This window comes from Lissotriton helveticus, chromosome 2_1 (genome assembly GCF_964261635.1).
Source record: "Lissotriton helveticus chromosome 2_1, aLisHel1.1, whole genome shotgun sequence".
Taxonomy (NCBI): Eukaryota; Metazoa; Chordata; class Amphibia; order Caudata; family Salamandridae; genus Lissotriton; species Lissotriton helveticus.
Genome location: NC_136059.1, coordinates 1,952,526,211 through 1,952,549,162, shown reverse-complemented (window position 1 = coordinate 1,952,549,162; position 22,952 = coordinate 1,952,526,211). Strand labels below are relative to the sequence as shown.

The following is a 22,952-nucleotide window of genomic DNA, read 5'->3' as shown; positions in this document are numbered from 1 at the left end:
GTAATGTACCATACAATATACTACAATATTACTGGTTTACCTACTAGCCTTAAGCCCAAGTCCTACAGAGTTTCACTTCACACTAAAATGAGAAAATTGCATGTTTATAAGTGCAAAGAAATTCCAATCCATTTTATGGTGCAAGACCCACTAACCCACATGTCAGCAGGTTTCAAATGTAGTGACTTCAACGTTCGTTCATTACCAGCAGTATTACAAGATCAAAACACTACCAAGCAGCGTTTATTGTAGGTTTAACACATACAGGAGATTACAAAGGCAGTGTAGGGAAGTGTTTTTATTCAACAAGGAACATAGAAGATACAAATGTGTGAACAAAGGGCTCTTCATGACAAAAATAGTAAACGTATATACATTTTTTTAATTGTTTCAAGTTTGTATTTGAGGCAAAAAGAACACATTCCTTCCCAACAATCCGCATCCCTGACTTCTTGATGGGAACACTGGAGAGCAATATTCAGTGTTAAAGTAGTAAACCGAAGAAGGATCTTCCTGAATCCGCCATTTTTTCTTCTTTATTAAAAAAAATAAATACAAAAAAATACCTAAACATTTCCTTTGTCACATTCTCCTCTTCTGAGTGCTGATATACAAAACTGAAAATGGATAAACAAAAAAGAATTACTTTAAAGACTTCACTGCTTTGAAACAGTTTAAAAGCTTTTTAGATTCAACATGCAACAAAAAAATAAGTCTATGGAGTATCATTTGTTTTAGTTGGGAAACTACATATTTTTAAGCACTTAGGGGAGTTGACCGTATACTGTTAACAGTATTTATATACTGCCCTTTTTAACTCTGAAGTACTGGCAACTTCTAAAAACAGTTTTGCTTTTAGGTCTCACCTGAGCCAGCGCATGTGCTGCTCTGGCGAGACATTTAGTAAGCTGCTTTCGGAAGTGCTACCAAAACGGCCACCAGCTTGCGGTCACGCGCACAAACATGCGTGCCACGCTCCGCCTCTGGGGCGCGCGCATCCCTTATTTTCTTTCACGCAAAGCTAATCGCGGCACCCGCGCTGTACTTTTAAGATTAAAAGTGAAGCGCGGGTGTCGCAATTATAGCAAAAGTAAAGAAATAGAAAAACATCTATTTCTTTACTTTTGCTATAATCGCGGCACCCGCGCTTCACTAATGTTAAAAGTAAAGCGCCGGAGCCGCAATTATAAAAGCAAAGAAATAGAAACAAACATCTATTTCTTGTCAGTCATCATTTTTCAGTTTCCAATGCTATTTAAACGCAGTATCTTACTAGTCACAGCACTTTGGTAACTGTTGTCGTTCCAGTAGCCATGTCTTAAGTACTCCGCCTTCGATTTTGCTACTACTATTTTGACTTGCCTCAACTGGTGACTTGCTAGTTTGCACTTAAAAACCTGCCTGTATTCCCTCATGGATCACCACCTACCATTACGATCATCCTAGCCTTGCAATGCTTAAGACTTCGCCTTCCATACATACCTGCAAAGCCTACCTTTTTACATTCAAATCAAAATCTTTGCCTACTTTTCCAAGAATGAAGCTGCTCCCCCAACACACAGACAACACATACAGACTCAAACAGAGGACACGCAACAACAAATGCACTCTCCAGCAGGTGGGTGGTGTAACTGCAAAAGTGTGTGCATACATAGATGGATTGAAGGAACGAAAAGATATTGCAGTATGGTAAATATAATATTTTTGGCGTTGATAATTTGACATGTTTTCTTAGCTGCAATGGCATGCCTTCATTGATATTTTTCTACCACTTTTGTTGCAAATGTGTATATCAAATAGCGAACTTTCTGCTGTCTCCAAGGCCTGAATTTTACACATATCGGCACACCTAAAAGCCATGCAGCTGGTTTCAAATCTGCTCTCTACTGGAGATGCATCCAGCAGTTCAAACAAAAAAATCTAATGCCAGCTAGAAGCTTAGAGGTTGCAACCGGAGTACTTTGGAAAAGTAAATACATAGGCCGCTTTTCTTTAAGTTGAACAGCGCTGAATTACGCACAGGAAAGTGCAGGAAATGCCTATTTCCATCTTAGGATTCTGGGGACAGAATTAAGTTATCTGACTGCAATGATATGAGCAAATGAATCGTGCCGGATCCAATGCCAGATTTGTAAGATAACTACATTTATGTAAATGTGGATATGCTAAACATCTGGCATGGATACGGCCCTCCAGGACTGACTTTAGAGAACCCTGCTATTTATGTATAGGCTTTGCCTTTGGCTTAGGCTTTGGAGAAGTGTGGCTCAGGGGTTAGAGGCAGCAGACCCGGAAGCTGAGATCGGTCCTGGACCAGGGTTCAATTCCCCGCCTCGGCGGGTCTTGGGCTAAAAATTCCACGGACTCGATAATTCTCGCTCCGGTGCCTCCTCGACTCACGGGTTCACACTCTGCGACTCTGGGCAATAGCTTGCTTAATCTCCACAACGGCCCCTCGCGGCGGGATGCCTGACTTTCACCTTGTGGATACCCTGCTATCTCACAGGGGAATATCAGGACGGGTTCCCTAAGCAAGCGCCGGGACACCCACTGCGGGTAGCTGTGCGCTATATAAGCTCAACTACATTTACATTTATTTACATTTGCTACCAGAATAGCTTCATCTCAGAGCAAACGACTAAGCCAACCAAATGTTTCATTTCTAACAGACTTCCTCTTTGAAATATGATGCAAAAGTTCCCAGTGAACGCCAGTGGCTTTTAGAAGGGCAAACTTTGACACCATGTTAACTTTCAAGTGTTCGGCTACACCACAGCACTGTGAGAAAGAGTCTATAAAAAGCTACCGAAATGCAGTGTTAATGAAGCATCAGATTTGCAACCGGTGAATTTACAGCTGAGAAAGGAGGCGGGCACAGAAGGCAACAAACTTATGACTGCGGGCTAAAGACAAATGTTGTCTGAAACGCTACAATTATAAAATCTGCAGAGCTTGCAGATGTGAGGTGACAATGTGAGAAGATGAAAATATATTCACATTTATAGGTGCGTTTGTGCGCATTGAAAGACTGTCTCTATTCTAATTGTTTTTGGGGGAATGTGCTTTACATGGCATCTGACAAGCAGCCTGTCTTTTCGTCCTTATTCACATTTTTGAATTGCAAAACCATACGTATGTAGGTATAATGTTTACAAAAATATGTTTAGTTACATACACAAGGTTTGCAATTTATAAATGTATATAGGAACCGAAAAGTCACGCAGCTTTTCCAATGCCCCTAAAACACATTCCTAAAAAAACAATTAGAAGAGAGAGACAGCTTTTCAACTGGCACCATTCATTTAGCCTTGAGCAACCTGGTTGTCACTATAGAAACAAGCATTGGCATAGCCAATAGGTCTCGAGACGCCTTTGGGATCTTATAAGTGTTTAGCCGTGCAACAGTTGGTGGTGTTGCACCAAGGATATTGTGCTGCATAACTAAATACTTATAAGGTCTCAAAAGAGAGACCTATTGGCTTTGCCAATGCTTGTTACTCTTGTCTAAAGGTCTGGACGAAGGAAGACTTCTTGGTGTGACTGGAAAAGAGGTGGGGCAGAAAACCAGACTGTAGTGCCTTAAATGATGAAGCTCCACCAAACCTGAAACCTTCAACCCTTCACATCCACATGAAATCTGTTAATTGTGAGGAAGATTTTGGTTGTATGTCTAGGTTCTTGTTAGGAGTGGGCCAGAAAATTGGAAATTGTATCCCAATCCCGGGTTACAAATACCCAAGGTGCTAGTAGGTCAAAGGGTGAGAAATGTCACACCTGTGAGGAGTTTGGCCCCAAAATAAGAAACTTCACAGGTAATTACTAATTACTTTCACCCGGAGATATTCAGATAATCTCAGGATGAAAGTTAACAGATCCAATAACAGTGCAAATATCCTCTTCTCTGAGCGAACTTGTGCTCTATAAATTCTTATCCATTTCAATCTCAGGTGTTCCTACAGATCTTAAAATTCTGATGGGGTGGCAGTCTCATAGTCTGCCATAAAATGTAGGCATTTGAAGACCAGGCTTCCTACCTTAAATTAAATTTTGCATGCCAAAGGAAGCCATTGGAGTGATCCGAGGGGTTCGAACTGGATTTTTTAACGTTTTATTTCTAAACACACACCAGATTGACTACCCCTCCTACCGGCCCAAAGCCTAGGCATTAATTTAGTTACCACGGTGGTGCCCAATGGAATGCAGTAATATACTGCAGATTGATAGTCATACTGCCCACTGCCTGATATTTGTTGGACAAGCAGAATATTCCAGAGTTTATCCAAATGGAAAAAGCACGCAGGTTTCGGGGTGAAGCTCGCATCCATTATATTTTTGTTTAACCTGGACTGTGGTGGGTAGCCTCACCATGTAACTGCTGCACTGAAGTGGATAGCGTGAATGAATGATACTGGCAAGGGCTAATCAGACCTTGTTTCAAAAGTGGATAATGGCATTATGTCACGTAACTAATTGAACATTGCTGGATTTCTTACAATCTTCAAGGCGTTAGGATTCTTGATAAAAGGGTTCAAAGTATTAGTGGCAATATTCAATTTCTGATACATTTGTGATACATGTGTGCCATCCGCTTAGGGTGGGCACTAGGAAATTATAGACAACCTCAAAAAGAGTCTGAGTATACATTAATATGCAGGCGAGAGCATTGGAGACCCAGAGCGATCACAAAAGAAAATATGAACGGTACCAAGATGTCGAACACGTCAAATGTGGCAAATAAGTTGAAAAGGACAGGTGTAGCTCCACAGCAATTGATTCCAGATCAGATGCATATAAATTCACACCCATTATTGGAGTACAATCGAACAATCTGCAGTTTACCCATAACATAGCAGTCATAGGTTACTGTGCAATATATGTGCTGGACTGTACAAAGAGAAATCGTAATATTGTAACATCCTCAAGCTCCACGGGGTATGGATGATCTCAAACTACCAAGGGTAATGCACGAGCAGGGCATCCATTCCAGGCCTCTATTCCTACATTCTGGTAGGTTGTGTCTGGAATGTATAATGCGATAAACAGTACTGCAAGCAACAGAATGCAATGAAAAGAAAAACCTGGAATGGAAGATTACCTAAGGATGTTGTGAGCTCAAGACATCCGAGACAGTCCTTTGGAGGGGCATAATAGGGAACAAAATATGAAAGTAGGATTAAAATGAACTCAGACAATTGCAGGGTTATAAGAGACCAATATTCTAATGAAAGGCAGAGGGGTAAAGTACAACAGAGCATTTTTATGTAATGTCATTTGCCTGTATACTGATCGTAGGAATGCAGACACAATCTCGCTCATTTGGGTTCTACACTCAAAGTTTTATGCTGTTTGCAAATTAACAGTAGGAAATCCTGTTGTGGCAGACCACAATCCGTCTCCCTGCAGACTCTTGGCCACAAGGCAAAGAACATAAACATAGCTATCTCGACAGCAACATAAATTATAGATGGGCCCTTTCCAAACCTACACGATGCTACATCTTACTTATTTTGTCTCACATACAGACAGCATTACCTCGTTTACTGAAGACCCAGTGTCTACAATACAGAGAGGGTGCATCTGGCTCAGTCACTTACTCGTGACTGAATGGCTCTCTTGTTTATCTCAGTTTAAGTCTCCTAGCTCTATGGCCTTCCAGCACAATGTTGTTTTTCTACCACTCAGTCGCTGGTAGCGTCTCTATTCTCTTGACAGCAAGACTTGTATCTTCCACTACACAGAACAAATGGCTTTCCAACTCTTCCTACTTTTTTCCACAACCACCGTCCAACAGGTCCATTGCCCTCACCACTTCTTTTCCCTGCTGTGCTTAATTCTTTTACATTGTTTTTGAGAGAGTTCATCAGCTGCATACCAGTACCATGTTGCTCTCTTCTCCCCATTTGCTCGTACCCCGCACATGCTTTATTTTCTTGACAGTCCCAAAATGAAAATAAAAATCCAAGCTGCTCACCCAGGTACAAACATCCTAAACAGGGTTTTTCAAAGTATAAAAAGCAGTCCAAGACTGCTGATAGTGCATGCAGATGCTTGTACAGCTGGTATGGAATGATTTGTTGAAAAACATTTCAAGGCGGCTGCACCGAAGTATGCACAAGAGCAGCCATTTTTTAACTGTTTTTGCCGTGAAGCGTGCCATGCCACACGAGAAATGTCAAACCAACAGTTCAAGCCCCCACTGGAAAGGTTGAACCTATTGGCTTTGCTAATGGCAGTTCATTCAATATGGTGCAGAAGACAAAAGTTAGGTGAACAGACCATCAGATGATGGGACCTGTGAGGGGAGAGGCTATGTATGAATGACAAAAGTTACTCCTTTGACTAACTTGCAATCACCTGTGTTCTCTCCCCCTCAAACACGCAAAAGGTGATGGGAAAAATGCTTGCAATATGTCTAACCACTGGCGATCACTTGGGGTAGCATTCAAACCAATTGTTCTTTTCCCCACCATGCCATCTCAGTTTGGACCCAGCCATATGCAAATCAGTCTTGACGCTGTTCAATAGAACAGTCCACCCAGGACTGCCCTAAAATGGAATACAAGCAACCTGCGTGACAGTGGTTAGATTTATTGCTAGTATTCCACCCATCACCTTTTGTCTGTTTGATGTAACCCACGAAAGTGGCCAAGGGCACCCAGATAGGGGTCCATTGCTCACCGTTCCTCTGGAACAAAGCTACACCCGACTGAAGAGGCCTAATCAGGCCAAAAGCAATTGTGTTTCCTGGGTTCAATAGGACCTAGCTAGGCAGTTTGGGCTGGGCTGTTCCTACTGGAGCAGGACCAACACTGATTTGCATATGGGCGAGTCTAATCTGAGTTGGCACGAAGAGACACCTGCAACGTTGTACCTTTCAGACATGGTGAGAACAATTAAAGGAGCAAAGTAAAGCTCTGTATGCCTGCTTGCCAGGGAGCATACAATAAAGCCAACAAGCACCCTTCAAGAGAATTCAATACTTTTACTCCTGTCCATGTAGCGCTTAAAGCCTCGCAATTAAGAGTCCAAAAAATTCTCTGTCTGCAAGGGCTGCATGGAACATAATCTCTTATTTGATATTAAAATCCTAATAGGACCCTTGGCGAGAACAAAGATTTGTAAAAAGGCTATTTAAGGTCCTTAAAGAAATGGAGAAAAAGAGCACACTTGGCACAGAAAAAAAAAAAAGAGCTTGAAGGTAGTGGATGCAGTAGGCCAAAGTAACATCAAACAACAGCACACTACCTATAACCAATTCCATGGAACCAGTGCAGAAATTCTGAAAAGACTAGCAGGCCAGAACTGAAAGGACCAGGTCAGGATCTCACAGTAGAAACGGCTCAGAATTGGAGAATGGAAATTCAACAGTTATTGACAGTCTAATGTCAGCATTTTACAGGGGAAAACCACAGAAAATAAGAGGCACTGTGGAGAGATCTAAAAAGAATAATACCCCATGAGCCTCTGAACGGGGTGGAAGGAGTATCTATAGTCAAATGAATGTCAAGATCACTGCCTCTCCTGGATACTAACTCCCCGCGGCTCCTTTTTAGAAAAAATATAAAGTAGCATACCTATTGAGGTATTGTATACAGTGCATGTTTATTTTGACATGTCCACCACGTATTATCTACATGTATATACACCTTTTTTACATTTCTTTACATTACAATTTTTAGTGTAGAAAGGATCCTTCGGTCCTGATGAAGCAAGGGGAGGGCTTCGAAACATGTTGACATAGGAGAAACAGCTCATTATAGCATTGTATCTCCAATTCATTCCCCACTTTTAATAATACCAGCTCAACAGAATATTAAAGTTTTCTTTCCATAGAGCAAGGTATTTTTTTATATATATTCACTCTTTCACTCACTCTTGACCCTTCCACTCACATTCCTACACTACACATAGTTTTGTTCTAAAACTAGTGCTCCCGCGTAGTCGTAGGTTGTAGCACGCCCCGTCCTGCAGCGGGCGGGAAGACCCCTATGATGAAGCATGACACCAAGGGCCCTTTTGGTGTGCGAGGGGTATTTAAACAAAGCTATGTGCTTTCCACCATTGTAGGGGAGACACAAAGTCTGGGAGAACACGGTTACATATCTATTCAAGGGTGGATCCCTTTTATTTCTCATATACTACTATTTGTGACCAGTATCTTTATACATCTGGCCCTTAGTGCTATAATATTTTATGTTTATACACGCAAACAACTGGAAGAGGAGCACACTTTCATTCTGAATGATACTGTCCCTGCTTCATGGGAAATGCAAGTGCTGCTTGGACTAAATGAACAAAGAATTATCTTAATCCACAAATCATAATTGGCTCATATTGTTTTATGACAAAAGTTTTTACAAAATCTGATTTGGGGAGACCTGTTCAGTGCGTAAATACTATCTCTGCTGATTGAAGGAGTTTGGCTCAATTTAAACCACAACATACAATTATCAAACAACCGAACATAGTTTACCATTATTTCCTCTGATGAAGGCATCGCCGTACTTGTTTTTTAGCTGTCCATTCACATACTCTTCTGTCTGCTCGAGAGCGATGTTCATGTAGCCGTCCAAGCAGGCCAGGACACCTAAAACGCATGTTAGTTTTAATTAAAGCTGCAGGATTATCAGCCTTTTTAACCAACAGTTGGACCAACAGGTCTGCAAACTAGTCAATGTATACATATACAAGATAGAAATTTCCTGTAATACATGAAAAGGTTTGAATGCAGAAGACTACAGTTGTAGCTCTGCAATTAAAACAAACAGACAACTAGACGATCATGGACTAGGAGATACAAATCAACACCAAGGAGTCAGCATTGAACTCATAATGAAGCCTATATGCACAGCATTACGTATGCAATGGAAGGAAACGTATAGTTACCTAGAGCATTAGGATCCAGGTTATGAGGATAAAGGATATATGCTATTATTGTTCAACCTGAAAATAAGGATCTGGGGTTTTAGAAAGCTTGGCCACTCATTCTAGGTCACCAGTGGTGTAGTAGATTTTTTCAGTAACGATTCTGTTCTCCAACTAGGGACTGTACCTGCAAGAGACTTCGACTCAGTTGTATCCCTAGATCCAAAAGAAGTAACACAAGTTTTGAATATGCTATATTTTGAAATGGAGGTGTAATGCTCCGCAATAGAATATTAAAAAGAAAAATGGAAATAAAATGAAGTTGGCTACTATCAGTTCCAAAGCGGGAACATGCAGCACAGGAAGGCCCACAGTTCTCCAAAACGATTAAACAGTTTCTAGATTTCCTTTGCTAGTTAGCGGTAAAATGGTGAGGTGAAAGGTGAGACTTGTGCATATCCATTACTGTGCAGTGGCAAAATAAAAGAAGATCAAACGGCATATTGTGTTCCTTCCTGGATTTCACACCCCTAAAACAAGAAATGACGGGAGTGAACGTTCTATAAAATGACTTCCAAAATTCAATTTGAAATTCAAATAAATAACTATTGGAACATTGGTCACAAGGGTATTAGACTGCTCTCTTTCCCTACAAGGCATATAGCAGGGCCAACAGAAAGTGGAGACACCTACCCAACACCAAAAATGTAAAGCCTGTGCAAAACCAACATTCGATAGAAATCCTCATTACAAACACTACAAAGCTGGAGAAAGCTCTGGAGTGCCAAAAGAGTGGATACAACTCCCCCCGAGAAATGTAGGGTAAATTATTTTAAAACCGAAATGTACACGCAGGGCATTTTAATAGTTATGTTCGCTTTAAAATGCATTTTAAAAATGTTACCTATGTTTTCAAATGTTTCACTGATGCTTCAAATCGTTATTTAAGGCAAAGATTCTTATGACGACCAGCAGCACTTCAAAACTTTGAAAGCCTGCTGCTCCAACACAACACAGTCGAAACTAACTTTGGCTCAAGCATATGGACTTCAACCCCAGCCTCACTTGCTTCTGTGAGTGCTGTTAATCTACGTATATTTTTGGTTCACAGTTGCCCTCTAGTGGAAGTTAATCCCAACAAAGGAGATTCTTCTGTGGCAGTTGGGGAATAGGTGGGTGCAGCACAGGCCATTTCCATTTACCTGATAAGCTAACTGCTATCGATTTATTTATTTTATCCCAAAAAATCTCGTACGGCTTTTGGACAATTTTGTCAACTTAAACCAGATAATGGGACGGGCAGCAATCACATTGGGAACAGGACTTCCTTGGTTACCGGAGGGAGAGGACAAACGACAGTTCCCTCTGCTTCAGAGGAGGACAATCAAATAAATCTTGACCCACAGTCGATTATTGCAAACTTCACAAAGTCCCAGGCCTACAGTGACTGTTTCATAGGGCATGACCATACCCTCTAAGAAGAAACAGTCTCATATATAGGTAGAAGACAGTCACTCCGGCCTTGGAATTGGATTTAGAAATATTACTGTTGAAGGTACAGCACTGTTCGCTTCAATTAGTGGTTCTTACGGTGGTCAGGCCTACCTCGAGGGTAGCCCTTGCGTAAGTGACTGCACACTAGACCTATGCTGTAAATGGAACACCCGAGGCTCATTTAGCCTATTAGGCTTAAAGTACTGCACGTGGTAGAAGGAACAGTACTAGGGCATTTAAGTACCTTTGTGATTGGGAAATGGGACGTGAACACCTCGGGTCCAAGCATGGCCTCAAACAGAGTAGGAAACTCGAGGCAGATCCAGCCATAGACATGAACAGCATTTCAGTAGCTGGGGAACACAGAGTTCTGAATGATGCTCCTTACTTCTGTTTTTGCTTGTCTACCTCCTATTCGGCCAATGGTCCACTTGCAGAGACATCACGGCAACAGGAATTTAGTTGAGAAAATAAGCTTACGCAAATTTTTATTGGGATAAATAACCTATACTCCAAAGAGAGTGCAGAAAGTGAGTCCTGCTAACGAAGATCCGTGCTAAAAAGGAAATAAACGCTATATAATTTAGCACAATTGTTGGGCCACCGCTGCCAATGTGTGGGGGAACCCCATAAGAAGTATATATAGAGCTGTGTGACTAGCAGAGAGGAAGCCTGATGCATGGCCAGGAGGGAGCAAAGACGTACTAATGGAACTCAGAGCAACACACTTCGCGACCCATCCTTCTCAGAACAGAGAAAGGACTGAAATGGAAGACTGTTTTCTAAAACGTGTTACGCAGAGTGTAGAGCCGCACATGCAGCAAAGTATTCTGGTCCCTTTCTAAACTAGGTCCAAACATCCCATGTTTAAGACTACTGGCCAGCTGAGGTTGCACAGTAACGTGTTGTGATCAGTCAACAAGCAGGACTATATAGTGGCTATAGAAAACTCCTAAATAAACGTGATGATTTCCAGTCATCTACTTTCAGTTCTGGATTGCACAACTCCTCCTTAATACACCAGTGACCTAACACCTAAATTGTGGCTGGTTACCAGTCGAGCTCCAGGATACCCTTTTTAATGCAGTTTGAGTGAGCCTGGATCCTGTCGCAGCACATGCTAGAGAAAACTTGCTTTGCAGTTGGTTCATCTAAAGTTGATTTCGATCACTCCTTACTATCACCTTCCGAAGCAATTTTTTTTACAAACTATCTACGATTACTACAGGAAACCAGAGTTGCTTCGGACAAAAGGATATTATAGAAGGTAAAACAACGTGCTAATTTTGGAGTACTGTTAATAAATCCAAGGCTCATTTAAACTGGCCTCCGAGCTAAAAACTCCTTTATTAGGTAAGAATTTGGCAACACCACCATATCTTAACTGAATGCAGGAGACATTCTTATACCTTTTAAGACAGATTTACATATGGCTGGTCTCTCTCTAGAGTAGCACAATGGGTGAAAAATGAACAGGAATGAGACCCAAGCAATCGTCAGTGGCGGAGATTAACTCAAGCATTTCTTTAGCTAATTTGTCGTAACAGGTTCCACAAGTGCACACAGGTGTAACAGGGATACCCTGAGGTGGGTCCTCCACTTGCTGCCTCACAGGACTCAAGCTATACCTCATTAACAAGACTGGTCTTCCCATCTGGACGGAACATGGCCCAGCAGTTCAGGATGGACTGGTCCTACCAGAACAGAATTAAGACTGGTTTAGAATTGGCAAGTCTTTGTCTAAAGTGGCACACTGGTAAAAAATGATGGGCTGGAATGTGGCAGCGAGCAATCACTAGTAGCTGAGATTAATTCAAATTTTTCCTCCAACACTTTTTAATAGTAAACTAATGTAACGTGTGAGAAATTGGGTTACTGGATGAATGGGGCGTGAGCCCTGGTCAAGCAGCAGCCACAATCCTGTGCAGGGTAAGGCACAAGCAAATCCCAAATTAACCTGTACTCAGCCCCCTGGTAACTTGACACAGAGCAGTCGGGCTTAACGTAGAGGCAATGTGTAAAGCATTTGTGAAACACTTCAAACAGTAAAACAACCACATAAAAGTGAATATTAACCAGGTTATTAAAGTAGAGTAAAATAAAATTAATATAATAAAACCAAAAGGACAAAAATCCAATAAGTAGAATCAAAGAAAATTAAATTCTAGAGATTTTAGTGTAAATAGTGCCAAAAAGCACTGAGTGCCAACTGTAGATATCTAGCCACGCCGGACCAGGACAAAGTCACAAGCTCAGGCTGACCGCGATGGTGTGGACCAGCTACAAGGACCCAGTTAGGCTCATTCGGAGTACCTTAAACCCTGGTTTGCGGAGCAGTTCAAGGATCCACGAAGACCATTCAGGCAGCCAAAGAGATGCACCGGTTTGGAGATTGAGCAATGCTGCAATGCGGGGGTCTGCATCGTCGAAGATCCAGGCAACGGAGCTTGCAATGCAAAGTCCCGTCATTGAGGATGCAGTGCGCAGTTGGGGCGATGCGTCTGTTCAGAAGAGCTGCAATGCAGAGTCAGTTGTCGAAGGATGAGAGGGCCTGCACAGAGGATGCGTCATGCAGGCGGAGTGATGCAGCGCGTCCGAAAAGCTGCGATGCGGGTCTTTGCTATGGGCCCAATCCACACACAAGAGTGATGAGTCTTGTTCGGCTCAGGGTAGAGATGCACAGCATAGGAGATGCGTTGCTTCCGCTGGATCCACAGAGACTGAACAAGCACCTTAAGCACACTTCGAAGGGGCCAGGACTGGGGTGGTACTACTTGGCAGGGTAGGCTCACAGATGGCAGAGTCCAAGTGCAGATGCCAGGCTGTTAGAAGCCTGTTACATCAGATCAGGAGGCCAGCCAACTAAACCTTGGAGTCAATCAGGGTTCAACAGATGCAGGTCCAGTCTTCAGCAGGCAAGAGGGCAGCAGTTCCTTCAGAGGAGCAGTCCAGCAGAGTGGCAGTCCTTCCTGGCATGGTCTCCACAGGTCCAGAAGTGTTCTGAAGTGGTGGTGTCCGAGGTCCTGCATTTCTACCCAGTTGTGCCTCTGAAGTTGGGGAAAGCTTCTAGATGCAGGCCTTTGAAAGGCACAACTGCCCTACCTTCTTGGTCCTGGCTCCAGACTAACTGCAGGGGGTATGCAGCCCTTTGTGTGGAGATAGGACATAGCCTTTTTAAGTGTAAGTGGGACCAGGTGCAGCTCCTTTCTTCCATCCTGCTAGTGATTGCATATCCAGTCACACCTAAGCTCCCCATTGTGTGCGGTTTTCTAGAAGAAATACACAAAACCCAACTTTTCAACTACAACCAGTCATCTGAAACCATCAGGCAATAAATGGCTAAGACAAGGAAATGTCAACTTTCTAAAAGGGAACACAAGAAAGCTAAAAAAAAAACAGCTATTAATTTATCATTAATTCAAAGAACACCAAGTACACATTAATCTCGTGAGTGAGTATTTATCTCATTTTTATGAAATTCACATCCCTCTGGTACAATCAGAACAATAATCAAGACAAACTGCACCAACAATAGACGGGACAAATCACAACACAATTTAGTTCAAAACATAAAAATGATTCAAAAGAACATTATCCGCTGAACAAACCGGAGTTGTAGCCAATAAATCCAAAATAGCTCACTCCAATAGCTTTCCTACCCCTTATGTATAGCATGGGGTTATATGGCCCATGCTGTGTTCCCACACTCCGTAATGTCCAGATAATATTAATGTTTCTTTTTTAGGGAAGATTGATTCTTATTGAAATCCAAATATTAACTTTATCCTTGAGGTGAAGTGGCCTTTTCAGAATTGTAATTTAAAATACAACTTCACCATAAAGTAGGATTTTAAATTGTGATTCCAGAGACACCAAACATGAAAGGGTTACCACCTACCATTTGGAAATGACACTTACAAAACCTATGGGAGAGGTAGGCCTTGCAGTAGTGAAAAACAAATGTATGAGTTTCAGTATCAGGACATGTACAACTCTAAAAATACATGTACAACTTTTCAAATACACTGCACCCTGCCAATGGGACTGTCCAGGCACTACCTTGGGGGTGACTTGTGTTAAAAAGAAGGTTTGCGTCTGGCATAACGTTTTTGCCAGGTTGAATGGCAGTTTAAAACTGTACACAGGCTCTGCAATGGCAGGCCTGAGACATGTCTAAGAGTGCTACTTAAGTGGGTGGCACAATCCGTGCTGCAGGCCCACTAGCAGCATCTAATTTACAGGCCTTGGGCACAGGAAGTACCACTTTACTAGGCACTTACAACTAAATTAAATATGCCAATTGGATATAAGCTGTTACCATAGTTTTAGTGAAGGAGCACACAAACTTTATCACAGGTTAGCAATGGTAAGTGAGCAGTTTATTAGGCTGCAAAAACAGGAGGCTTCAAGGCAAAAGGTTAGGGTAAAACCACGCCACGGATGCCAGGTCTAACGCAGCGTCGCTGATGTCAGAGCTGGTTAGTAATACTCACTATGGGTCTTCACCCAGCCTATGGGCCAGAGCAAAATGTTGTGGTATTTAAGAAGGTATAGGGAATAGCTCGCATTTATGACCAGTGCAAGTCAACAATGCTACTTGTGCATACTAGCACGGTCACTCTTCTCCACAATTTCTTTCCCTTTATTCTTCAGTCTTACACCAGCCACCTGCCTCTTTTGCTTCCAATCCGTACCTAGAATCACCACTGTTCTCAAATTATTCCAGAATATTCCTCTCATAGCAGTTATGGCTTCATTCTAATGGATCGGCTGTCATCATTTGAATACCTTTGCCAATTAAAAGTATACCTCCATGAGACACGTCTGCCTAAATAATAATCATGAACAAACTAAACATAGTGAATAAACAGGTATTACAAATATTCAGCATGCCAAGCAAATCTCTGAAGCTGAACAGTTAAGTCTATGCTGCATTTATAAGTGACAAAAGAAAGGGAATGTGACAGCCAAATGTCAGATATCACAGTGTTCGGAACAAATGGGGCACGAAGATAAAAAAACAAAAAAGGTAAGGATTGTGGAGTGAAGCAGGAATATAGTAGATAGTCTGAAATGAAGAGAACTGGTAGAGAATGAGGAATAGATTTAAATACGTTGATCAAACTCAATACATAGAAAAAACAAATTCTAAAACCAGTAAACTGTGCCGATGTAAGAGAGAAGAAAAAGTGTTTTCAAAGCACACTGTGAAATACTGAAGTCTGAAAATAAATAGAGCACACATATTAAAGAAGAGAGATTCATAAATGCAGGCAGAAAAGAAGAGTGAATTTGTCTATGCTGGTGAGTAGGTAGGAAAGAATACCTAGATCAGAGATGAAGTTGTTAAAACAAAGACATGCATCGAGAAAAATGAGGAAGGAGCATCCCTAGAGATGGAAAAGGGCAAGAAATCTCCAACAATAGGTCAAAGACCAGTCTAAAAGCAAAAACATCATTTGAAAGCAAATTGGATAATAAAAGGACCAGAAGGAGCCTAGAACAGAGTGGTCGTGTCACTGTGATCTAGTCCTAAAGGAGGAGAATTAAGAGGGGGGCAATCCACATGATCAGATGCAAACCAGGATAGAAAATAATTAGATGCACTGGGAAAGGTGTATGGGAGATGAAATTGTGTTATGCATTCATAGGACTGCTTATACATCCTGGGAACACGAGAAACAGAAATGATACACAAGGAGAACGCTGAGAGTGAAACATGCATTGAGAAACCTAACATGAAGAAAAGCGACTGCAGTGCAATGAGAGAGAGAGAAACTAAGAATATAAACTGGTTTAAAGGGAAAAAAACTCAGTGTCAACTGAAGAACAATTTAACAGAAAAAAAATGGGTGATGAACAGTGGACGACCATGGCAACATGAGTGAGACATTGAAGAGATTATTGCAAATTATGTGAAGGGGAGTGCAAGGTAATATAGCAAACAAGGGATAGATGAAACAGGATTTGAGAACAAATTTTGAAGCTAGAAAATATATAGAAGAGAACGTCTAAACTAAGGAGTAAAACAGGCATAAAAAGAGTCACAGCTTCAAGAGGTGAAAGTTTAGTAGATTTGTTGGCTCGATCTAAAAAAACGTATTTGAAAGGCAAGCTCTGCCCAGCTGAAACAAAAACTTGTACTAAGAGGCAAGGCTGAGAAAGTGAATGGACAGGACCTAGGAGACTGAATTAAGCAAGAGTTTTAAGTATAATACGAAATGTCAGGAAAAAAGGAGAGGAAAGGGGACACAGAACAGTACACTACAAAACAAGCACCAATGCCATTCCGAAATTAATGTTAAAAGGGAAAGTAAAGATGCTGTCTGATAAAGACTAACTGGAAGAATACACAAAGCCTGGTCACTGGGCAAGGATGACCTCAAGGACTTCTGCTATGCTCCCAGTGCTTTCCATGGGGTAGTGGAAGATAAAATCTGCTGCTTTACACTTAAAGTGTTAGGTCTTCATGAGGCAACTCAGCCAAAGAGGCCAAACACGCAAGGTCGTCTTGACATAAGTGGCATAGCTTCTCCTGCTAACCTGAGAATATTACGTACAAATGAGGACTACTTGGAAGTTAAACACGATCGCTCTAACAGGTGCACGTGGAAAGTTAGGGACCTATGCAATACTATATATTTATTTCGAACTGTGATCATGGCTAACAGAGTATTTCATAAACAAGCTGACAGTCATGCTAACAAACAAAATAATGTTGGAAGACTGCAGCCTGTCTTGGAGGATACACAGGAGCTGGTTTATTGTTGTGGGAAATCCTGTAAAGGGTACACTTTGAAAAATAAATATCATGCAAGTTTCATCTTGGGTGTATCGAGGATGGGTGACAAGCTGGAAAACTGTCTGGAAAATGCCACAAAAGCGTATTTCTGTGCGAGTGAGAAGTTTCAGGTGTGATCTAAAATATTAAAGACGGTGTTCAAGAAGAGTCACAAGCTGTTGAACAGTAGTGGAAATTACAGTCTAACGGTGACAATTTATCAAAGTGATATATTTTCAGAGGGAGAAGACGTAGGTGCTGACCAGTGGACAGTAGTCAATGTTTTCATGAGGGGCACAAGTCAGGAGATGCACAGGAGAAAAAAAACACACAAAAAAAAACCTGTAAATGCATATATGGGCAAATCAAAATATCCACAAGGTGACACAAGTGAAAGTGTTGCATTGGAGCAAAAGGCTGCATTGCAAGGAGATGGTCTTGTGTATCCAGAAAGGGAGGAAATTCATAGTATAGAAAGGAGGCATATACTGTGTTGCTATAAAGAGAACACTGTTTGCTAGGGTGCCAATGTCCGCATTTCCACAGGAGAACACAAGGCCAAGTGCCTGGGAGAGGACACAAGTGTGCATAAAGGGACACAAACAAGTCTAAAAAACGAATACAAATAACAGACTTAATGCATGCAACTTGTCGGGTGGAAACGTTTTCAAAAACTTTGTGCCAGTGCGGAGCAAAGAAAATGCTACTGCTCTCTTGGTATGGAAAAAGCAAGTATGCAACATTCAACTGGAGCAGAGGAAAGCTTCATTTACAGAGATATTTAATCAAAACTGAGCCTCTAACTATACCTATTAATGGGAATGTAACAGTAGAATGACTGGTTGGGATGTACTATGATGCGCTCTGGTGAGGTACATTTGTTTCTTCTTACGTTGCGATGCCTCACATTATTATAAACATAGCTGTACTAGCCAGTGAGAGATTAAGCATTAGATCCTATTGGGTTTACCAAAAAATGCACCTGGGTGTAGGGACGTACATGGGTCTAGAGTCTAGACCAATGATTAGTCAATTGGAGTATCAGTGGACTACAGCTGGCCAGCGAGGTTCTAGTGCACTGTATTCTGATGTCTCTGTTGCTATTTGAACTTTGCAGCTGGGGACTCTGGAAATACCAGAGGGTTTTACTTGTCTGCCAGTCATCTTGATGGGGGAACGAGTAACTGCCTTGCCAGGTGCTCAGCGTGTGAGTAGAGGAGCAGATATGAGAAGTCAGTTCACCGTGTGTGCCCCACCACATGCAAGTTGTGAGTATTTGCTGATGCCTTATGCCGGTCTGTGGATTGCTGGCTCACATTGTAAACAGCAATGCATCTAGCTGACCAATGGGTTTTTCTGCACATGCATATTATTTGTGCCCGGTGTGGGTGCTGGAGAATACTAAGGCACAATGTGCCACATACATCCTCTAGATTTGAACACAATATGATATGGAGTAAAGAAAAAGTGATACGATTTGAGTTAATAGTGGAAAATAAACTGGTCTGTCAGTGTGAGGATCTATGACAACTGGTTTTCGTGGCACAGTCTCAAGTTGAGAAGTGGCACAGTGTAAGAACACAGCACACACAACACGACGATGAACATTTTCAACAACTCACCCCCAGTCAACAGATCTGGGTTTAATCCATCATTCTTTTGCTCACTATGCCGCCCGAGTTTGGACAAAGACATTTGCAAATCAGTCTTGACCTGGTTCCCAATTGGAACAGTCCAGCCCGAACTTCCAGGTCCTCGCTGGAAGGGAAACAAGCATCCTGGTACCAGTTTCAGGGTTTCACCCATCAGCAGCCATGCTAGATTGAATCTAGTGACACAGCGAGCAAGGGACTCACGTCTGGGCATACTCTAGGCCACTTAGGGCGAACATAGCAAACACTACAAGATGATGGACAGAATGCTGAAACTTTTCAACAACTCACCCCCATTCAAGAGATCGAGGTTTAATGCATTGTTCTTTTGCTCACGATGCCACCCCAGTTCGGACCCAGCCATACGCAAATCAGTCCTGACTGTACCTCATGGAACAGTCCAACCCTAATTGCCAGGCCAGGTCACCCCTGGACCAGAGACAAGCATCCTGGGACCGGTTTAGGGGTTTCACCCCTCATCAGCAAGGCTCAACAGGGTCAAGACTGATTTGCATATGGCTGGGTTTAAACAGGAGTGGCAAGGGTAGCAAAAAACAATGGATTTAGGCCCAGAACGCTGTACTGGGGTGAATGTTTGACATTGTTCAACATTCTGTCCATCAATTGTTCTTTTTGCATTTGTCACCCTGAGTGCGACAGGTATGTGTTAGGAATAAGTGAGGTGGAGGGCCCCTATTGTGTACTCAGCCTTATGTGATGCCAGATTGAGAACTCTTTGTTACCATTCCCTAACTTGAGACGCTTTCAGTGGGAATTAAACTTTTTACGACTGTCCCTTCTAGCCTGTAGGGGACATTCTTCACGTAAGCCAGTGCTTGGCTTACTGACCTAGTGGTGTCCACGCCCCTTTCCTGTTCGTGGCGTTCCTCGCGTGAGATTCTCCTTCGTTTTCCAACCCTTGTGAGCTCCCGTTCCGCTCCTTCCCCTCACACGGAGCCGGACGGCGCTGCTTGCTTTCCCGCAATTGCATGCGCCCGCTGTTCCGCTACTACCCCCCACGGAGCCGGACAGTGTCTCTTGTTTTCCTGCATTTGCGAGCTCCCACTGTTCTGCTCCTACCCCACACGGAGTCAGACGGTGACGCTCGCTTTTCCACACCTGCAAGCTCCGGTTGGTCCGCTCCTTCCTCCCTCACGGAGCCGGACGGAGTCGCTCGCTTTTTGCACCGGTGAGCCTTGCTGTCCCGCTCCTTCTCGCCTCCCACACGGAGCTGGACGGTATTTAACCAATTCCTGGCTCTCCATTTCTTTTGGCCCACTTTTCTGATACATTGTGGGCTCTATTCACTTAACTATTTTTGAGCCTTTCTTTAGTCCATTTTTACCCCCAATCCTTTACCTTTGAGGGAGTGGTTGTTCCGCCTTCATTCCTGTTTCTAAGGGCCGGACGACACACCTCTTGAGTGAGTGTCTGCTCCACCTCTATAGTCTAATTCACAGGGGCTGGCCAGAGCTTCTCATACTCTTTTTTGTTCTTATGTCCCCTATTCCCAATTTGAGCATTCTGGTACATTCATAGGTACCTAATCCACCCCAGTCCTATAAAGATGCTTCCATCCACATTTCATTGATGCTCTTTGAAAAATTCCTTTTTTTTTTTTTTTGCTGCAGAGTTTTATATAGCGCGAACTAGACCCGAACCGAATCAGGTATCAGAGCGCTTTACATAGCACCAGTTACGTTACATGAGGACACACTTTCATTTTTTTAGGCACGGGGAGATTAAGTGATTTGCCCAGAATCACAGGAGGTTGTTGGCGTCGTTACCAAGGCTCGAACCCAGATCCCCAGGTCGAGCGCCTTAGCCGTTAGGCCAACAAGGCGTTTTCACCTTACTCTTTGGGTAAGTGAAGCACAGAAGTTGAGTGCACTATAGGGGTAAGGGTCTTTGTTTATTTACTTATTTTCATTGTATGCATTGTTTCAATTGCAGTACCTGTGGAATCTTGGCGCAACGTAAGAAACCTGACAGAATGCCCATACGTGGGTCCTGTGCTCTCCATGCCATTGGAGTCAAGCCAGACTGGCTGGTGAGGGGTGTAATCCTGTAACCGGTCCCAGGATGCTTGCTTCTGGTCCAGGGAGGACCTGGCCTGGTAGTTCGGGCTGGAGTATTCAAATGGGGAACTGGGGCAAGACTGATTTACATGTGGCTAGGTTTAAACACCCCCCATTTACATTTACATTTACATTTAACAGGAGTGGCATGGGGAGCAAAAAAACAATAATTTAGGCCCAGATCTCGGTACTGGGTGGTCTTTTTACAGTGCATGAACATGTAATCTAAAATTGCAGTGCGAAGGGGAAAAACTGTTGGCTGTAATATTCATACGTGCAAAAGAAGATTGCTGCAATGTTCAGGTGTCAGTGATGTACATTAACCTAATAATGACTAGGATTAGAAAAAGAGAAAAAAATACAGTCACACTATAATCCTTATACAACTGCCCAGAACTGCAATATGTGCAGTGACAGTTGCGGCTGAAATGTATTTACATTGTTCTTGCCACATCTTTACCCTATTCCTGCATCGTTTTTAGGTCTCCTCGAAGAGACGTGTTTAACCTGTGGGCTTCAGCCTGCCCAAATGCTTCCCATTTGCTCGCTCCATCGTCTGTCTCATATAGGCACCATTTGTCCTTGGCATGCAAGGTCGTGTCTCTTCTTGGGTTTGGCCCTCTCCCCAGTGAGCGGACCAAGTACTTGTAAACAGCCACTGTCCCCATGTTTACGGTCATTTTAGGACCTACTTTTTTCTTAGCACTCTACACAGTGCTCGTACTTTTACCAGCTTAGTCTCCTCCCACACACAATCAAGCCCTGTCTACAGATCACCCTTTACCCCTTCACTGCTTTTCGTTTGCCCCAACTCTTCCCTTCAGTTGCTGCTTACTCCCTCGCACACCCCGGTACTGGTCACATCCACAGATCACCCTCTCCACCGTCACTGCTTTTCATTTCCCCAATGTTCTCCTTTTTTTCACGCCTTGTTCTGTTCCTGCTTGTTCCCTCGCATCGCCAGATGCTTGCCACGTCCACAGAGCACCCCCTCTCCCGCCACTGCTTGTTCCTTCATTGCAGCTTTCAGTTTCCCCCACCTCCGTCCTCCTGTCTCTGCTTACTCCCTCGCACCTCTTGGTGCTTGCACCATCCACAAATCAAGCCCTCCCTGGACACAGTCACTGCTTTAAACCCCCATTGTAGTCAGTTTTGTTCTAGTGAGTGGTGGTGTTCTGCCTTTCAATGTCCGGTTAGGGTAAAGCCGACGTGCTGATTAGAGCATGTGTGCACGGCTGCTATTAATTGGCGCACACATATTTTCTGTTAATTTTCCTCCTGTGTGGGTACTAGGTGTTTGTCCTTGTTTACAGCATACGTGGTCGTTCAGCACTAGTGTTTATGGCTGGAAAATCAGACCTCATGTGAATCAGGTACGAGTTATCACAAGGTATGTCAGAGCCTCTTAAGTACCTGTGTCTTCTGCTCTAATTGCATAGCCACGTTTCTCCTGTGTGAAGTGATTGAATTGTTAGTGTCTCACCTTGTTGCTTCTTATTTCATAGGGTTGGACTCCATTTCATCAGATTTCTCCTATCTGGACACATTCTTACTTTTTCCAAATTCACTGGTTAAGTGCTTCCACACGCCATTGTTGTTTGATTTGAATTTTATAGCAAGACAAGAGGCTAGCATTATGCATATTCCTTTTATTCATCATTTCAGAGTAGTAACCTTATATGTTCCAACAGTAGAACTAAAACTACATACAACTAAACAGAACACTCAAGTCATACAAGTCTCTCAAGGTTCCATGTTCCTCCTCTTTTGTCTGCTGCTTCAGAGCAGATAACTATTCTTGGGAGCGTTCTCTTGGGAGCGTTCTCATAATTGAACTTAATGTATTAGGTTTACAATCTGGGTAGGCTAGTTTTGTTTTAGGACGATTGAATTATGAAGATCAAGTCAACATGTAACCCAATTCATGGGTAAATAGGTTATTTTGAGGCATGTTTATTGTTAGCAGAAGGTTTTTAAATTAAGAACTAGGGTTTTTCGTTTTATACGGGGAAAGAATTGTATGTCATTCAGGTGTGAAATATAAATAAACAGAGGAAGGAGGTACGAGGAAAAATTACAGTT

The 22,952-nt window shown here is 42.6% G+C and overlaps 1 protein-coding gene across 1 annotated transcript in view; it reads right to left on the bottom strand.

The window, feature by feature from the left end:
* Positions 1 to 280: 280 nt before the first annotated feature.
* The window catches only part of LSM6 (LSM6 homolog, U6 small nuclear RNA and mRNA degradation associated), a 56,038-nt gene continuing 33,366 nt past the window's right edge, over positions 281 to 22,952 (bottom strand). The window contains exons 3-4 of the mRNA XM_078676892.1: positions 8,474 to 8,587; positions 281 to 617 (exon numbers count right to left, since the gene is read on the bottom strand). Of these exons, the coding sequence (XP_078533018.1) occupies positions 583 to 617; positions 8,474 to 8,587 (149 nt within the window). The 3' untranslated portion in view covers positions 281 to 582. The remainder of the gene's footprint in view (positions 618 to 8,473; positions 8,588 to 22,952) is intronic.